Source organism: Lepidochelys olivacea (genome assembly GCF_965140295.1).
Source record: "Lepidochelys olivacea isolate rLepOli2 genome assembly, chromosome: 3".
NCBI classification, from domain to species: domain Eukaryota; kingdom Metazoa; phylum Chordata; order Testudines; family Cheloniidae; genus Lepidochelys; species Lepidochelys olivacea.
Genome location: NC_140413.1, coordinates 45,630,030 through 45,649,662, shown reverse-complemented (window position 1 = coordinate 45,649,662; position 19,633 = coordinate 45,630,030). Strand labels below are relative to the sequence as shown.

The 19,633-nt window shown below is 42.3% G+C and overlaps 1 protein-coding gene across 1 annotated transcript in view; it reads right to left on the bottom strand.

Annotated features, from left to right (window-relative positions):
• Window positions 1–11,475: 11,475 nt before the first annotated feature.
• AGPAT5 (1-acylglycerol-3-phosphate O-acyltransferase 5) overlaps window positions 11,476–19,633 on the bottom strand; it is a 120,348-nt gene continuing 112,190 nt past the window's right edge. The window contains exons 7-8 of the mRNA XM_084624310.1: window positions 15,311–15,434; window positions 11,476–13,776 (exon numbers count right to left, since the gene is read on the bottom strand). Of these exons, the coding sequence (XP_084480436.1) occupies window positions 13,551–13,776; window positions 15,311–15,434 (350 nt within the window). The 3' untranslated portion in view covers window positions 11,476–13,550. The remainder of the gene's footprint in view (window positions 13,777–15,310; window positions 15,435–19,633) is intronic.

The following is a 19,633-nucleotide window of genomic DNA, read 5'->3' as shown; positions in this document are numbered from 1 at the left end:
TCCACTAATTAGGTGCCTGGACCCTGGAGAAGACGCACATGTAAGGTGAGGTGGTGGCCTTGGGAGGAATAGGGTGTAGGTGGGAGTGGGCAGTGGGGTGAGAAGAGGGGGGTAGGGCGAAATTTGGTACATGCAGGGCTGCGGTGGCCAGAGAAAGAGACGACTTTCCTCAGCTCCAGGGCTGCAGCTGCCAGAGAGAGTTGGCCCTCCTTCCCAGCCTCAGCTCTGTGGCTGCTGTGGTGGGGGAAAGACCCCCCTCCCTCCCAGCCCCAGCTCTGGGGCTGCTGCAGTGGGGGAGAGAGGGAGAGATCCCCCCCTCCTTCCCAGCCCCAGCTTGGGAGCTGCCACAGCAGGGGAGAGTGCACAACCATTGCATTAGAAAGGTAAGACTACTGATATTAAAATATGAGTTGGGTGCTTTTATTTGTAAAACAAAAAAAGTTAATTATTAATTAAGGGTTTTTTCTTTTATATAGCGGTTTTATCCAAAGCGCTTTACAATAGATCGCTAACGGTACAAACAACATTTGGAAAGATCATTAAATAGTCCACTAAGACCCTCAGCAATTTTCAAGTGGTCCGCGCAAAAAAAAGTTTGAGAACCACTGGTTTAATATATTTCTAGCAAGAAGCCATTTCCTAAATCTCCTGTGTCTTTATTCTCAGCACTTATGAAATTCTGTTTCTCCAAACTGATACAGAAGCACAGGATTTCTATAGGATTCCCTTTCACTGTGGCACAAGAAAACTGTCGCATGTCTGGTGCTGGTTTATTATTAATGCCGTAACAACTTGTTTTACTATTCCACAGAAAAGTAAAGAGGATCCCTCTTACCCCCAACATCAGAAGTTTAAAGTGCTGATACACTGAAACAATTGGTTGCTCCAATTTTGTAAAGGGACCTTGCAATGCACAAGAAACATACTTGATTGACAGTTGTGCATGCTGGGAACATGCTGCTTTATACAGCTATATAAACAAACAAAGAGGGAAGAAAACACACACTAAACAGGAAGTAAGAGAGGGCTAGAGTATGGCTCCAACCCATAATTTGCTGACTAACCGAGTTAACATCTTGATGATCACTTTACTACATCCAACTATTCTAGTTGAACCTAATTTAGGGTGCCACTCTGAAGGGATACATTTAAAGGGATACATTTTCAGATCGGCACCTTTTTTCAGGCACAGTTTGCACCTATGACTTTTATAAGCACAAAATCTGCGCACACAATTTTGCACCGCAGTTGAACTATGGGCACAAATCCTAATAGTTTCATGGCAGGTACAAAACAGGTAATAGACATGTAAATCTTCCAAGACCCACATTTGTAATTCATATCGAGGCCTTTTTTACGGACACAATTCCCATCTGTAAACAGTGGGTCAGGGCCATAGCCTAGCTGAGAATTTCCCCACTATAGCTCCACTCACTGAAAAACAACATCTATATTAACTATAGCAACTTAACTTGAAAATGTTTCCCGGAAGCTGCCTGCCTTCTTTTCTGTCAGGAAATTGAAAAGATGATTCAGAGCAGCACAGAGCTGGGTAGCATCTCTAAAGCTTGGAAACTGAGAAAAACTAAAGGAGGACTTGTGGCACCTTAGAGACTAACCAATTTATTAGAGCATAAGCTTTCGTGAGCTACAGCTCACTTCCTCAGATGCATATCGTGGAAACTGCAGCAGGCTTTATATATACACAGAGAATATGAAACAATACCTATTCCCACCCCACTGTCCTGCTGGTAATAGCTTATCTAAAGTGATTTCCAGCACAAATCCAGGTTTTCTCACCCTCCACCCCCCCACACAAACTTGTTTCCTTTCCCTGTTATTTATAGGGTTAAATAGAAATTGAGTACAGCTGGTATTTTCCATCTCACCACTAGATGGTAGTAAATACTAGAGCTGAGAGAAATCACCTGGTGAGCAAGGTCTCTCCCTCCCTCAGGACAAGTATACTACAATGTCCTGCAATGCCTCAGACTAATATACTCATCCCGTGGACCTGCAGCCTCCCTTGCATATAGCCTATGTCCTGTGTTAACACAGTTCTCTCTCTTTTCCTCTCCTATGTAAATGAGATCACCTCCTCTTATGCCCTCTGCTAGCTCCCACTACAGGTTTTTGAAGAGCCCCATCCACCCCAAGACATCAGGCTTACCCTCCTTTCTCACTTGTGTTTAGCAGTGATCCTACTCTTCAGCATGCAGCTGTTCGGGGCTCTGGGACAGGAAGCCCCTTAGCTTCTGCTACAGACACGTGCTGCCTCACATTGCAGCTCCCTAGGCTTAGGAGAGGAGGGAGGCAGCTCCCACCAGGAAGATGTAGCAAGGCAAAGCAGGACTGGCTGTAGGAAGGAGTTCTACACAGCTCCTTCCTCTAGTGGCTCCTGCCCCTTATTCTCCTCTGGCACATACCTCCTTAGTGGCCTACTCTTAAAGCCTGGAAACTGGCCAAACCCAAGGTTATATCCAGTGGCGAGTTTCCTAGGAGTTAAGGAAGAAAAGTTTTGGGTAATGGGTAATTTAGAAACCAGAAAAAATGATACAGCAAGTGTTCACATCCGAATTCTGGAAACTACTTAGGGAAGAGCTAGATGCCAGAATAATCATCAGTGTCAGAAACAGAGATATTATAGATAGAGCTGGCAGAACTGCCTATTATTAATGTTGCCCAACAGCTCTCATTATAAAACCCTGTTTTCCGTTCCCTATCACTTTGCCAAACTTTATTCATGTTGGCTGAAATTTCATATGATGAGTGCCTCACGCTGAATTTTTTAGAAAATTTCAGCCAAAATGTTGCAGCCATTTCTCAGAACAAAAGCTAGGCAAAAATGTTGTTTTGGCAAAATTCCAGCAACCTTTTGTTTGAAAAGCTTTAGCACTCCTCTGCTTTGTAGCAGGGACTTGAAATTTGACAGAAGGAGGGGCTATGTGACAGGGATGTGCCTTTTGCTGTCCCCATGAAAATCCAATTAAATTTGGCAAAATTATCAGCCTTTGAAAAAATCTCAGTTTGGACATTCTCACTAAGGCCTTATTAGATTTTAGCCCCTAAAATCTCCAAAGATTCATAGATTCATAGATATTAAGGTCAGAAGGGACCATTATGATCATCTAGTCTGACCTCCTGCACAATGCAGGCCACAGAATCTCACCCACCCAGTCCTGAGATAAACCTATGTCTGAGCTATTGAAGTCCTCAAATCATGGTTTAAAGACTTCAAGGTGCAGAGAATCCTCCAGCAAGTGACCCATGCCCCATGCTACAGAGGAAGGCGAAAACCCCCCAGGGCCTCTTCCAATCTGCCCTGGAGGAAAATTCCTTCCCGACCCCAAATATGGCGATCAGCTGAACCCTGAGCATGTGGGTAAGATTTACCAGCCAGATACCCAGGAAAGAATTCTCTGTAATAACTCAGATTCCATCACAATGAGCATGATGCAGCCCAGGTCTAAACAGGACTTTCCCTGGAATTGCTGCTCTGGGTTGCTTCAGGCCAGGACAGACCAGGGCTGAGCACCAACAACTGAAAGCAGGGAGACTGTCTCTCCTGTGCTCTCATTGATCACTCTGCTGGGCTCAGGCAGCATGGAGGTGGAAGCTTCCTGATTTGAATGCAGCGGGACAAGAGATGTACCGGTGAGGATGGTGGGAGTAGACTGGGACTAGGAGCCTTGGAGAGGAATGGGAAGACTGTGACTGGCTGGGCAAGGACACTGGAAGCCAGGAAAGTTGTAGTTTAGGGAATTTGTGTCTCCATTCTCTGCTAAGGATCCAAAATGAATTGGGATCTCATCTCTCATTGAGTCGTTTGGTGCATCATGGGAGTCATGTGACTGCAGGTGCACTGTCAGAGTCCAACCTAAGAGCTGTGCCCATAGAGGAGAAAAGGAGCAAGAGGCACCCAAACTACAACTCCCAGGAGTTACCATTTGCTCTCAGGGCTATTCAAAATACAGCCGTTTCACTGGGAAGAAACTCTTCAGAGCTGCTGGCTTGATCAATGGGGTTTCACAATGCTCTTTTCAGTCAGGACCAGCTCTCTCTCCTTCAGTTTTAGTGTCAGGATGAGCCCAATATCAGGAGCAGCCACACCCCTTCTCTGTCTCTATTGCTATTGGGGATGACACAGCCTTCACTGAGAGTCAGAATGATGAGGAGGAGACTCAGTCAATACCCTACATCCACAAGCATCCTCACTACATAGAGAGAGAGATTGGGGTCCCTCAGCAAAGCCCAGTGCACGCCACAAGGACAGTGCACTGAGCTTGTTTTGCTCTCACACAACAGAGATAAGATCAGATGGAATTTTTCTGCTTCTGTGTCTTCCCTTATTTAGTCTGTGAGCTCCTTAGGTCAGGGACATGTTGTATTTGTCTTGTGTAAGGGCAGAGTGAGTTTAAGGGACTATCCTTGTGAGGTACTCTAGCCCCATCCCTGACATGAATTCCGTTTTAGCTCCAAGCAAAGACCACAAATCTCTCCCCTCCCCACATCCATCTACCTCCTTCCATCCCTTCTAGGCCATGGAGAGAACAGGACATTTAGTCTTGCTCCTCTCAGCATGCTCATAAACCCTGCAGCTCTGCATTCAAATAATGATGTAATCAAATCATAGAATATCAGGGTTGGAAGGGACCCCTGAAGGTCATCTAGTCCAACCCCCTGCCCGAAGCAGGACCAATTCCCAGTTAAATCATCCCAGCCAGGGCTTTGTCAAGCCTCACCTTAAAAACCTCTAAGGAAGGAGATTCTACCACCTCCCTAGGTAACGCATTCCAGTGTTTCACCACCCTCGTAGTGAAAAAGTTTTTCCTAATATCCAATCTAAACCTCCCCCACTGCAACTTGAGACCATTACTCCTCATTCTGTCATCTGCTACCATTGAGAACAGTCTAGAGCCATCCTCTTTGGAACCCCCTTTCAGGTAGTTGAAAGCAGCTATCAAATCCCCCCTCATTCTTCTCTTCTGCAGGCTAAACAATCCCAGCTCCCTCAGCCTCTCCTCATAACTCATGTGTTCTAGACCCCTAATCATTTTTGTTGCCCTTCACTGGACTCTCTCCAATTTATCCACATCCTTCTTGTAGTGTGAGGCCCAAAACTGGACACAGTACTCCAGATGAGGCCTCACCAATGTCGAATAGAGGGGAACGTTCACGTCCCTCGATCTGCTCGCTATGCCCCTACTTATACATCCCAAAATGCCATTGGCCTTCTTGGCAACAAGGGCACACTGCTGACTCATATCCAGCTTCTCGTCCACTGTCACCCCTAGGTCCTTTTCCGCAGAACTGCTGCCTAGCCATTCAGTCCCTAGTCTGTAGCTGTGCATTGGATTCTTCCATCCTAAGTGCAGGACTCTGCACTTATCCTTATTGAACCTCATCAGATTTCTTTTGGCCCAATCCTCCAATTTGTCTAGGTCCTTCTGTATCCTATCCCTCCCCTCCAGCGTATCTACCACTCCTCCCAGTTTAGTATCATCCGCAAATTTGCTGAGAGTGCAATCCACACCATCCTCCAGATCATTTATGAAGATATTGAACAAAACCGGCCCCAGGACCGACCCTTGGGGCACTCCACTTGATACCGGCTGCCAACTAGACATGGAGCCATTGATCACTACCCGTTGAGCCCGACAATCTAGCCAGCTTTCTACCCACCTTATAGTGCATTCATCCAGCCCATACTTCCTTAACTTGCTGACAAGAATACTATGGGAGATCGTGTCAAAAGCTTTGCTAAAGTCAAGAAACAATACATCCACTGCTTTCCCTTCATCCACAGAACCAATAATCTCATCATAAAAGGCGATTAGATTAGTCAGGCATGACCTTCCCTTGGTGAATCCATGCTGGCTGTTCCTGATCACTTTCCTCTCATGCAAGTGCATCAGGATTGATTCTTTGAGGACCTGCTCCATGATTTTTCCAGGGACTGAGGTGAGGCTGACTGGCCTGTAGTTCCCAGGATCCTCCTTCTTCCCTCATGCTTTAAGACTCCAGCTGGTCATTTGCAATGGTCAGGAAGAATCCTTCCCTCCTGCCCCTGCACAACTGGCCAGATGCATCCTGGGATGTTTTCCCCCTCCCCCCCCCATCTTCCTCATCAGCATCAGGGATGAGGAATTTTCCCAATATCAGATTGGCAAGGACTTGTGGAAGGGAGGTTCAGCTTCCTCAGCAGCATGGGGCAGGGATCACCTGCTAGGATCATCTCAGCATAACATCCCACCTAATCAATTCCCTGCCATGGTAGGGGCCTCCGGTGTTGGCAGCACCTTGGTCTCTCTTCTCTGCCTGGCACAGAATAGTTTAGTCTCCCGAGTACAGGAAAGTGGACAGGACATTTGGCTCTGATTTGATCAAATAAAACCTCTTTGGAAAAACTCAGAAGCAAATTGTCTCATATCTCATTCTTTATAAAGTGGGGCATAGAGAGGGTGACTGATTTCCCCAGGGCATCATGCAAGTCTGCGACAGAGCTGGGAACAGAACTCAAAAGTCCTGACTGAGAAATACTTGACTGTAGAGCAGCAGCACTGGGGAGATGGCATATGCCTGCAGCAGAAGACAGGATAGATGCTTCCTGCCATGGGGCCCAGAGTGCTTGCATGCTCAAGCATAGGCCAGCTGCAGAAAACAGCTGGGCAGGAAGAGTACAGCTGGCTTCCAGCTGGGTAATTGGAACTCTCCTACTAGCAACAGTAGGGGACCAGGAGAGGGGGAGAGAGAGGTGCATGTGCGTGCACCAACGTCTTTTCACAGAAACTGGTAGTGGGGAGCCATGCTGTATTGGGGGCACAGCTGCTATGATGATATACGAGAACAATGAAATGGCTAGGTGGAGTATACCTGTCCTCACTACAATTTACTGAGAACAGGTAAATGCTTCCTTAAGGTAAAAAGAGTTAACCCTTAATTCATAAAATGGCTGAACCCAGATGACTGCACAGGCCCTGGGGAGGGTAACAGGACAGTAAGGAGCATTCAGCTCCAAGTTCCTGGTTCTAATGAAGCCTGGGCAGGTAGAGATTGAAAGTGGTTACTATGGGATGGCTGGTAGATAGTCATTTCATACAGGCTAAGTTCATGTCCTAGTGAAAAGATGCACACACATTAATCACACTAACTGGCTTCTTTATTAGCAGTCCTAAACGAGAGGCCAAGGAACGAATGGGCTACATGTGGGATTCCCTCCAAGACCTTTTCCACTTGGCTTATTCAAAGCACCTTGTCCAGTTCTGGGAGAACATTTCATCCAGTTTTCTGGGATCCAAAACACCTCAGTTCAACTCCAGCTCGTCACTCAGGTTACTTTTATTAGGCATGTAACAGCCCTAAGCCCATGCTGGCCAGGCCACAATGCAGGTGGCTTAGGTAGAGGGTAACACCACAATTCCAAACCTATCACACACATTTTTACTAGCTACTAACATCTATACATCTTGAATCTAATTGGTTTGGCTATCGTACAGATCATGTAAGGACCAATCACTTATGTCCTCACCTTATCTGCATTTGAAGCTTATCAGTTCAGGGGGTTCCCAATTATCTCAACTCACCCGAAAACACCATCTCCTGCACACAGCATATCACACTCTGTTTACAGTTTACCTCTGCACTCAAATCAAGCTATATGCAAGCTTAGTCACGCCTAGCCAGATCTATAGCTACTCTAGAGAGACTGACCTAATCTTTCATCCCTAGAGGCAGTCCCGCTAAGGTCATGGTTGAAGCACATCAGCAGGGAGGCTTGTATTAGCACATCCCTTGTTCCGTCAATCTTCTATTTTACTAGCACAAATTCACACACACAGTATTTTTTTTTTTTTAAATAAATTACCTAACCCTCTGCAATCAAGGTTCCAAAGGCTTAAAAAAAAAAGGAGAGTGCTCATAACACCAAGCCTTGGTGTGTATAATTACCTGTGCACTAATTTGAAAATGTGCTGGTGAGATAACGCAAGGATAGCTGCCAAGTCTGAGAGCCTTCTGGGGTCAGCTGGATACTCCACTGACTCTCCTTCATCAGTCTGATACAAAGTCCACTGAATTCAACAGAACACAAAATCAGAGCAGGCTCCCATCCCCCCCATACGGCTTCTGGGACATGAACAGCTGGCCAGAATATTCTGCACAGAGGCTCTGCAGTAGCTCCGGCCAATGGAGCTGCACTGTTGGGGACTCCCCTGGCCACGGGTGCCATAAAACACACACAGATAATACAATCAGGTTTGTAGGTTAGGTTAATTCTGGTTTGATGGAAAATCCTACATTGAATTTGTAGTCACCTTGAGACTAACAAAAAGCAGAGTTGTTTCTATTTGAGACTTAATTTTATACAATATAAAAAAATTACAGAGCAGCCAAGAAATATTCAGTTTGTACAAAAATAACTAATAAGGGTAAGTTTTCACCATATAAACATGAACCAGATACAACTGACCATTTAGAAGGGATGGTTCCAGTTTCAATATTTACTTGTCATTGTGCACGTTCAAAATCAATAATATGTTCCTTTGATATTATTCCCCACGCACCCTCATTTCTAGTGGAATGTATGTTTAATATAGACCTGGCGTAAATATTTAATTTCCACACACAGAACAGCAAAATCCATTCCATTACTATGGATCACGACCCCTTCAGAACAGGGACACAGCTCATAACATAGAAATATAAGAAGCCAAACCATTTCTCAGAAGACAAGGTTACATGAACTACAAAATAGGGAACTCAATTACTGTAAGTTACAGTAGATATTTTAAATTAATGAAATGAATTGGTATTTTTCACTGGTTTTCACTCACTTGATTATCTATATATTTTGTTGCTTGAATTTTATCATGGACCAGACTTGTGCAAACATACCTATAAACTTCCTGTTTATTTCGTGTTCAGCAAGTTGTTGTAAAACATTCCAAGCTCCTTCTCACTGGGACCACAGGACTCTACATCAGTGAGATAGGCCAGATAACAAAAGATAAAAAAATACTGGAAAGGGTGAGCTCACAAAAACCGCCACCACTTCCACTTAAATTCCTATACTTGGAGTAGATCTGTTCAATGTAGCACAGCCGTAGCAGGCAAAGTTGGGGACTGATTTAGTCGGGGATCGGTCCTGCTTTGAGCAGGGGGTTGGACTAGATGATCTCCTGAGGTCCCTTCCAACCCTGATATTCTATGAAAGGCTGTGCTGCAGTTCCCAGGCTTATAAGGCAGAAGGCTGGGAGGTGATAAGATCCGTAGCCTATTAGCTGTTTCTATGGCCTTTGTGGGCATGGTTAATCCTACAGTCCCCAGGCTAGGGGATTCCTTCTCTGTGTGAGAAAAAAAATTAAAATAAAATTAAAAATTAAAATTAAATCACCTTCCATTATTTATTTTTCACCAAAATAAACAAGCTCCACAAAACCTCCACTTCCGTTCCTTACCGTTGGCACACAGACACCTAAAATACATGACTATCCACAAAATCTAGCAGTACTGAACATACTAAACTAAGAGACAAGGTGGGTGAGGTAGTATCTTTTATTGGACCAACTTCTGTTTGTGAGAGACAAGCTTTCATATAGAAGGGACAATCATGATCTAGTCTGACCTGCACATTGCAGGACACAGAACTTCATCTCGCACTCCTGTAATAGACCTCTAACCTCTGGCTGAGTTATTGAAGTCCTCAAATCATGATTTAAAGATGTCAAGTTACAGAGAATTCACCATTTACTCTAATTTAAACCTGCAAGTGGCCTGTGCCCAATACTGCAAAGGAAGGAGAAAAAAGCCCAGGGTCTCTGACCATCTGACCTGAGAGAAAATTCCTTCCTGACTCCAAATATGGTAGTCAGTTGGACCCTGATCATTTTCGCAAGACCCATCAGCCAGACATCTGGGAAAGAATTCTCCATAGTAACTCAGAGCCCTCCTCATCTAGTGTCCAATCTCCAGCTCATTGGGGATATTTGCTACTAGCAACTGCAGATTGGATACACGTCATTGTAGGCAGTCTCACCATACCACTCCCTTCACAAATGTATCCAGCTCAATCTTGAAACCAATTAGGTTTTTTGCCCCCACTGCTTGCCTTGGAAGGCTGTTCCAGAAGTTCACTTCTCTGATGGTTAGAAACATTTGTTTAATTTCAAGCCTAAACTTGTTGATGGGCAGTGTATATCCATTTGTTCTTGTGTCCACACTGGTGCTTAAAAAACTCGTCTCCCTCTCTGCTATTTATCCCTCTGATGCATTTATAGAGAGCAATCATATCTTTTGAGCTTTGCAGAGCTGAAGAATGTTGCAAGGAAGGCTCCTCCCCAACTCTGGGGGCACAAGGACACAGATGGTACCTCCCTTCTCCACTCCCCCACTCCCACTGTGGCCTTGGTGAAAAAGAACTCCACAGAGGAGCCAACCAGAGACTTGTCTGGAGGAGCAGTTACAGAAGCACCTAAAGCAGAGGCTTGTGGACACAGAGAACTTTCTCCAGTTTTGACTGGACTTCCTCTGCTCTGTACTAATTGGCTGTTTGCTCCAAACCTGCCTCTCCCCGTCTCCTCATCTCAGCTTCACTCCACAACTGCCTCCCCTTCTCCTGCCCTGTCGTACTCACTCATCTTCCTTTCCTGTTAACTCATCCCCTCCTAACTAACTCCCCTCCCCTCACAAAAAAGTCATGGCACTGTGCCATCATGCTTGTGCCATCACACTGCTTTGCACGTTATTCCTCCCTGCCCCTCACTCTCTGTCTGCCTGGCCTATTTAGACTGCAAGCTCTTCGGGGAGGGATTGTCAACTACTCTGTACTGCGCCCCACTCTTTGTTGGTCCTTAGGCACTGCCATAATAAACATGATTAATAATACTAAAAACGAAATCTTGCAAGCATTGTCAGTTGCGAAGCTACTATCACAGTCTAGCCATCTCCTTTGTTCTGAACATGGGCATTTATAAAACATTCCAAGCTTCTGAAAATTTTTAGCAGCACAGAAAAGAAAGACAAGTGTATTTTTATTTGACTTTTGTTCATACAAACCTTTTTACTGAAGAGTGTTAGAATCATGCATGTTGACTGGTTTTGTAAAGAATAATTCAGCTGTAAACAGTTACAAACATAAAAGCTTAAAAAATTACTCCAAACAAAAGTAGGAACAGCAAAAAAGTTGAATGAGCATCTGGCTCTTTCCGTTTTAATAAAGAAATATTTCAAGTTGACACCAGTGCATATTAAGAAATCGCATACAATACTCCGAACACCCAATACATGAGCAAATTCATAACAAGTATAAACTAATTGTGAGGAAAAAAATTGTGTAAGAGTAGCCAGGAGAATGACATTCAAAATAAACAGGCCAGTTGCTTTGTTTCACTGAATCAATTATATTCTAGATAATTTAACATGAGAGAGCCAAAATTGTAGTCATTAGGACCTCCAAAACAGCAGTAATTCTGCTACAAGTGAGTTAAGCAGTTTGCATTTATTTTTGTTGTACAGTTAAGTGTTATTCTTAACTTTTGGACTGTTACATAAAATCATGACACAGTGAGGATTCATTGTAAATTTACATTTCATACGTCAAAGTCAGATTAACAGGAGAACACTGCGTTCTGATTGCATCCATTGGCCATTCTGTTGAGAACAGCACAAGCTGTACGACGCACATTAGGAAGCATGTTTGCCTATTACATAAAATGGCTTATTTTTCCATGGTTTCAGAGCCTCACAACAATACTATTCTAAACATTGTTCCCTGGCATTGTTTTAAGATGGTTCATCAACACCTTCTGCATAAATGAATGATACAAATATGTCTAGTGACAAAATCCATTATGGAAAGATACAGAATTGCAAACTGAAAATTGTACTGGATCATTTTTAAGGTGGATTTGTAAATATTCTTCTATAATTTTTTTTAAAAAATATGTATTAAAAGCAAGCACTTGTTCAATTATTCTGACTATGATGGAATTTGAGAACAATGATAATTTCAAGATGTATATTATTATTTTAACGCATAAGGAGCTTATGCAATGTAAATGCCATTAAAGCTAATAAGAGATGTACATTTAAAGCTTGGAAAAGTGAGATAAAAGCATACTCTAGGTCTTGTGATGCTGGGAGTCTGATTTCCTAATAGAAGAAGATAATACAGGATCCTCTTCTCTATCTGAACCCTAGTGCAGATAGCCTATTTCCTGGACAAGAGGAAATGGAATTTCCCCACGTAACACACAGATACAATAGCCATGAGAACCATAGGCTTGCTGACCACAAGGGGTTTTCAAAATGTGTATTTTCAAGCAGGTGAAATACTGGTCAGATATGCATTTCTTTCACAATTATTCTACCGTGCAAACCACATGTATCCACACCAAAATCTTCAATCCATCTGAAGTGTACATCAACTAGGATGCTGTGAAAGTCTAATGTAATATTATAACACTAAATGATTTCTTGACAATGAATATCAGGCTAAATCATAGATTATTACCAGACAAAGGCACATGCTTTAAGTTTAGTAGGAACATCTGAAAGTTCCTTGTTACCATAATATACACTCCTGCTGAAGTAATCGTATTACTATGTATTATACAGATTACATCAATTTGCTTAGAGATAATGATGAGGTAACAGGAAACTTCTGAATGTTCATACCGTGTACGGCACATAAACTCTACAGTTCTACTAGCTGAGCTGAATCTTCAACAAACTATTGACGATTTAGACATAAGGTAGGCTACAATCTGGTTAGGCCACAATTAAACTTAACATTTCATTATACTGCACATATTCTCTTCTGCACAAACACAGGGTGCACAAAATAAGCTGTTGGTTCAATAATATTAATTATAATTAAATGTTTTGCATATGTAAAATAATTAAATCAGGTAATAGTGCAATGCAATCAAAAGATCATGCACTAGATAAACAAAACTTCTTCCCGATGAACAACGGTTCTTAGGAACTTTTTCCCTACCTTGCATAACATGTCATGATTTAGGAATTTATTTGATCAGCTTCTGAGAACATATTTAGATAAAACTGAAAAGCAAGATACTGAAGAACATTAGCTTTGCCGTTAGCTGTAATGCAGCTAGAATAGATATAACTGAGTTGCTGCAATGAATTGAAAAGTAACAAAAACTAAACATGAATAATAGTAGTAGAAGAATATATATATCCCCTAAATTAATGTTAGTAAATACATTCACTGGTCCACTTTAGTTTTGTATCTATAAAGACATACTTCCACTAATCTTCAGCAGATACAGATGGATGTTCATTCATGGGGAAAGCAATGTGTAACAAAACTCAGTTTATCTGTCATTTTTACAGCAAAATCAGTAGCAAATTTGTAAAACTAAGTATATTTTCCCCAGACCAACCACACAGAGGTGTAAGTCACAAATTCCAATTTATCCAATGTTCAATCAATAAGGCTTTATTTACATTTCTTTACAAATTCAGGAAAAAGTTTGGTGCAATGTGCAAGACAAGAGAGCACATTTCTCTCATTAGAGACCAGCATCTACTTATGCTTTTACACTAACCCATAAGTAGCCAATTAAAGTCCCATATATCCATGTTTTTACATAAAGTTTCCTTCCAGATTCTGTCAGAAGCATACTAGCAGTCAGGCCACCTAGAAACAGCAAGGATGGTAAAGTTTTCTTGAGGCTTAGTTTGGAATGAACACATTTCCCTGGGAACTTGTTTCTTCTTTTAGAATCCTTTGCATCATAAAACTCTATTAGTAATCTGTGAGAGACAAATTCATGTGTTAGTTCATGCTTAAAGCAATTTTCTTTCATCTAATAATTTTATATCTTATCCTATATTACCTATCAAATATTTAGCAGTGCATATAGCAATGGTTTGGTAAGAACACACAACATACTGTAAGTATATTGTCAATCAATTAAAGTTATGTTCTGTACCTGCGTGCTTAAACTTAATCCCTTAAAAAAACACAAATGATTTTTCCTGTCATCCCATGCTAATCCTAAAAACAATTATTTTCAATGTATATTATTGTGTCTACATTTATATTTACTCAGTCCCTAGCAAAACAAGTCCCCAATCCTGTAAAATAAATATTAAATAAAATAATATTTTCTTGTCAATAACAAAAGCAACTCTGTGAACAAATGGAAAAGTGTCTGCATGTAACAAAACAGGAAGATAATGAAGTCTCAGGAGACTCAAAGGGTTTTGGAAATAAACACCAACATTTTATTCTTACATGTTGAAGTCAGAATGTCTACAGTGGATATTGCTTTATTGGCTCAGCAACAAAAACAGTTTCCTTCTACTGTGTTTGGAGAGTAATATTTTAGCATGTAACTAAATTCTGAAAATACTGAATGTTTCATATCCCTAAAATTCACATGCCAAGCAGTAATGTATCTAGGTAGGCAGGATGATCTAGTGAACAGGGCACCGAACTGGGACTATAGACCTCCATTCAGTTCCTGCCTCCACACACTTCCTGTGTAACCCTGCACAAGTCACTTCCTCTGCCTGTGACTCAGTTCTGTATCTGCACAATAGGGATAATAGTACATTTCTACCTCACAGGAGTGCGGTGAAGAGAAAGTGTATTAATGGTTGTGAGATGCTCAGATACTGTGGTGATGAGGGCCATATATAGATGCCTAGATCTATAGTTGCCTTACACATGGGCTCAAAGATCAAATTAATGTAATCTATTCATTGACCTCAATGAAGTTACACCAGGGACAATTATAGCCTTGTGACTTTGAAATGGTATATATCCCTACAGAACCTGTTGAGTCACAAGTGGCAGCCTTTCACTTATAGGATGTATGCAGGTATATAGACGGTTAGGAATTAGTAATCACCTATTTATACCTAGGAGCAGCTGCCAACTGAGGAAACTCTGGCAGGCCAGTTCCTGCTGAACCATGCTGCATGGGAACGAGAGAGAACTGGAAGGGAATCTGAGCTGATGTGGAGGCACAGACCTCTGCAAGTATGCCAGACCCTCATGTGGATCCACTCTGTGTGTGTGCCCCCCTCATAAGACATTCCAGTGTGGGAAACGCCATTTACCCCCATCGTTGGAACAATTTGGGGGAAAACTGTGGAAAAACAAACTTAAGAGTTTGCTTCCAGCAGACCCCTACCATGGGATTCTTAGAAGAGTGGGTGATCTGGTCCATGGAAATGTTTAGAAGGTCTAAGACTGCTCATTGTGTTAATACTAAAAATAAGTAACTCTGAAGCATATCAAATCTTAAATCTCAGATGTGACATGACTATCGCTACTCACTTATCCTTTACTTCAAAGCGTTCATGAAGCCATCTTCTCATATACATCTGTTCTTCTGGAATATCTTTCAATTCGATCCGATCAAGGTAAATATGAACTTTTGGGCATTCCTTACACAGAAACTCTAACAAACAAAAAAACCACAATCGAGTCTTGTAAGTACTTTTTACATGGTAGAAAAAACGTTCCCCAAATAAATACTAAATAATAGAGACAGATATAGAGCAAAATGTTCAAAATGTCTAAGTGACTTTGGAACCTAAGTAACATTTTCAAAAGCACCTAAGTCACTGGGGGAAATTTAGGCTGCTAAGTGACCCAGGTGCTTCTGAAAATTTTATCCATTATCTTATCCAGTGTGGGAAACCCTCCAACAATCCATCAACCCAATTGTACAACATGGAGAAAGTTCCTTCCAGATCCCAGTAGCAATCAGCAGATGTTCTGTAATGTGAGATTTGATTACTTCTGTTTCAGCATATTTTATTAAATGTTATTGGTCATAAAATCATCCAGTCTATGATTTTTAGATTTTGGATTAAACTGCTTAAAATCTAATACCCATGTCTTGTCCCTTTTAAAATCAAAAGTTACAGTTTTTTTTTTTAAAATAGCTCCTAGCCTGAAATATTGTATAACAAAATTCAAATTACTGTAACTTCCCTGGCCATCTCTAAGAGGATGTGGGTTAGAATCGAAATAACCTATAATTTAAGTGTGTAATAGCTAAAAATCAAATGCAGTCCTCAAAACATACACTTCTGTCTTCCATTAATTGCCAATAGTCATGGGGTTTGATTGGGATTGCATACTTCTTTTACATTGTACAATGCTACTGACTTCAGTATCAAGTCATTCCTGGATAGAACAGTGTAGAGTGAGCGAAAATTCCAACCTATTCTTAACTGGAATGGACTGTGTAGGATTGATAGTATCTTTTACTCCCAGATCAGGTATTTCATTTACTTAACATACATTGAACGAAAATACTTCAAAAAGATTCTGGGGAAATAGCCTGATTGGCTTGTTATGCATCCTAAATCAATCAGTTACAGCCTAATGTCAGAACACAGTCATCATAATTTGTTAAAGGAAAATGAACTACACAGGACTTAGGTATTTTTTTTCCTTTAGTTAACTTGGCTGTCTGAGATATACAAAGGACTGTGTAGGGGACAATTTCCTGGTGCAAGTGCTGTAGGAACCAACTAGGGGCAGAGCTCTTCTTGACCTGCTGCTCACAAACCGGGAAGAATAAGTAGGGGAAGCAAAAGTGGATGGGAACCTGGGAGGCAGTGACCATGAGATGGTCGAGTTCAAGATCCTGACACAGGGAAGAAAGGAGAGCAGTAGAATACAGACCCTGGACTTCAGAAAATCAGACTTTGACAACCTCGGGGATCTGATGGGCAGGATCCCCTGGGACAATAACATGAGGGGGAAAGGAGTCCAGGAGAGCTGGCTGTATTTTAAAGAATCCTTATTGAGGTTACAGGGACAAACCATCCCGATGTGTAGAAAGAATAGTAAATATGGAAAGTGACCAGCTTGGCTTAACAGTGAAATCCTTGCTGATCTTAAACCCAAAAAAAGACGCTTACAAGAAGTGGAAGATTGGACAGATGACCAGGGAAGAGTATAAAAATATTGTTTGGGCATGCAGGAGTGAAATCAAGAAGGCCAAATCACACCTGGAGGTGCAGCTAACCAGAGATGTTAAGAGTAACAAGAAGGGTTTCTTCAGGTATGTTAGCAACAAGAAGAAAGTCAAGAGAAGTGTGGGCCTCTTACTGAACGAGGGAGGCAACCTAGTGACAGAGGATGTGGAAAAAAGCTAATGTACTCAATGCTTTTTTTGCCTCTGTCTTCACGAACAAGGTCAGCTCCCAGACTACTGCACTGGGAGCACAGCATGGGGAGGAGATGACCAGCCCTCTGTGAAGAAAGAAGTGGTTCGGGACTATTTAGAAAAGCTGGACGAGCACAAGTCCATGGGGCCGGATGTGCTGCATCCAAGAGTGCTAAAGGAGTTGGCGGATGCGATTGCAGAGCCATTGGCCATTATCTTTGAAAACTCATAGCGATTGGGGGAGGTACCGGACGACTTGAAAAAGACTAATGTAGTGCCCATCTTTAAAAAAGGGAAGGAGGAGGATCTGGAGAACTACAGGCCAGTCAGCCTCACCTCAGTCCCTGGAAAAATCATAGAGCAGGTCCTCAAGGAATCAATTCTGAAGCACTTAGAGGAGAGGAAAGTGATCAGGAACAGTCAGCATGGATTCACCAAGGGCAAGTCATGCCTGACTAATCTAATCGCCTTCTATGATGAGATTACTGGTTCTGTGGATGAAGGGAAAGCAGTGGATGTACTGTTTCTTGACTTTAGCAAAGCTTTTGACACGGTCTCCCACAGTATTCTTGTCAGCAAGTTAAAGAAGTATGGGCTGGATGAATGCACTATAAGGTAGGTAGAAAGTTGGCTAGATTATCGGGCTCAACGGGTAGTGATCAATGGCTCCATGTCTAGTTGGCAGCTGGTGTCAAGTGGAGTGCCCCAGGGGTCGGTCCTGGGGCCGGTTTTGTTCAGTATCTTCATAAATGATCTGGAGGATGGTGTGGATTGCACTCTCAGCAAATTTGTGGATGATACTAAACTGGGAGGAGTGGTAGATATGCTGGAGGGCAGGGATAGGATACAGAGGGACCTAGACAAATTGGAGGATTGGGCCAAAAGAAATCTGATGAGGTTCAATAAGGATAAGTGCAGGGTCCTGCACTTAGGACGGAAGAACCCAATGCACCGCTACAGACTAGGGACCAAATGGCTAGGCAGCAGTTCTGCGGAAAAGGACCTAGGGGTGACAGTGGATGAGAAGCTGGATATGAGTCAGCAGTGTGCCCTTGTTGCCAAGAAGGCCAATGGCATTTTGGGATTTATAAGTAGGGGCATAGCGAGCAGATCGAGGGACGTGATCGTTCCCCTCTTTTCGACATTGGTGAGGCCTCATCTGGAGTACTGTGTGCAGTTTTGGGCCCCACACTACAAGAAGGATGTGGATAAATTGGAGAGAGTCCAGCAAAGGGCAACAAAAATGATTAGGGGTCTGGAACACATGACTTATGAGGAGAGGCTGAGGGAACTGGAATTGTTTAGTCTGCAGAAGAGAAGAATGAGGGGGGATTTGATAGCTGCTTTCAACTACCTGAGAGGTGGTTCCAGAGAGGATGGTTCTAGACTATTCTCAGTGGTAGAAGAGGACAGGACAAGGAGTAATGGTCTCAAGTTGCAGTGGGGGAGGTTTAGGTTGGATATTAGGAAAAACTTTTTCACTACGAGGGTGGTGAAACACTGGAATGCGTTACCTAGGGAGGTGGTAGAATCTCCTTCCTTAGAAGTTTTTAAGGTCAGGCTTGACAAAGCCCTGGCGGGGATGATTTAGTTGGGGATTGGTCCTGCATTGAGCAGGGGGTTGGACCAGATGACCTCCTGAGGTCCCTCCCAAGCTTGATATTCTATGATTCTATGATGATTCTATGACTCTTTTATACTGGCATCACCAGAGACAAGATGTAGGTGATGCTAGTTGTAGGCAGTGAATCTTGGCTTCTCTGTTCTTGATAGAGCACAGGGTATACTTATGTTTTACACTGTCTGATAATCAATATAATCTCCGTGATGGTAAACTTGTTTAAAAATATAGTCACCTGGAGTTATTTCACCCCCCTGGTTAGAAGGCAGATCCTCTGATACCTCTTCATTTTTCTGTTTTTATAGAGAGCATTATATTGCTTGATTGTTGCTTCTTTTTTTTCACATCATATTTATGCTTAGAGCAGTTCACTACGCAAATACTGACCCAATTATGAATAGAACTCTTTATTATCTGAACAGCGTATTGGAAGCTGTTACCTCAGCTAAACTGTTTAAATGGTTACATTCAAATGGATCTTACATCCTGTATTGGATTTTTTGTTGATAATATCACTTTGTGTTCATGAATAATGATGAAAATATAAGTTTAAAAGGTAGTGACCATGTTGTCCCACCAACAGAAACCCCTAACACACTTTCTCATCCTGATGCTGCATTTTTGGGGAAGGTGGCAGTACCTCCACATTTAGACAATGTTAAACCTTGAAAAGGGTCCAAAAATGCCTTTATATATTATAGACAGACAACAGATGGAAAACAGATGGCCACGGTGCATATAATAAGTGGCTGTAATTTTACTTAGTGAACAGTGCAGTCATGCAAGATATGGGCTATGTTGAGGAATAATTAAAACTTGACCAAAGAGTGAGAGACATATGAACCACTGTCAA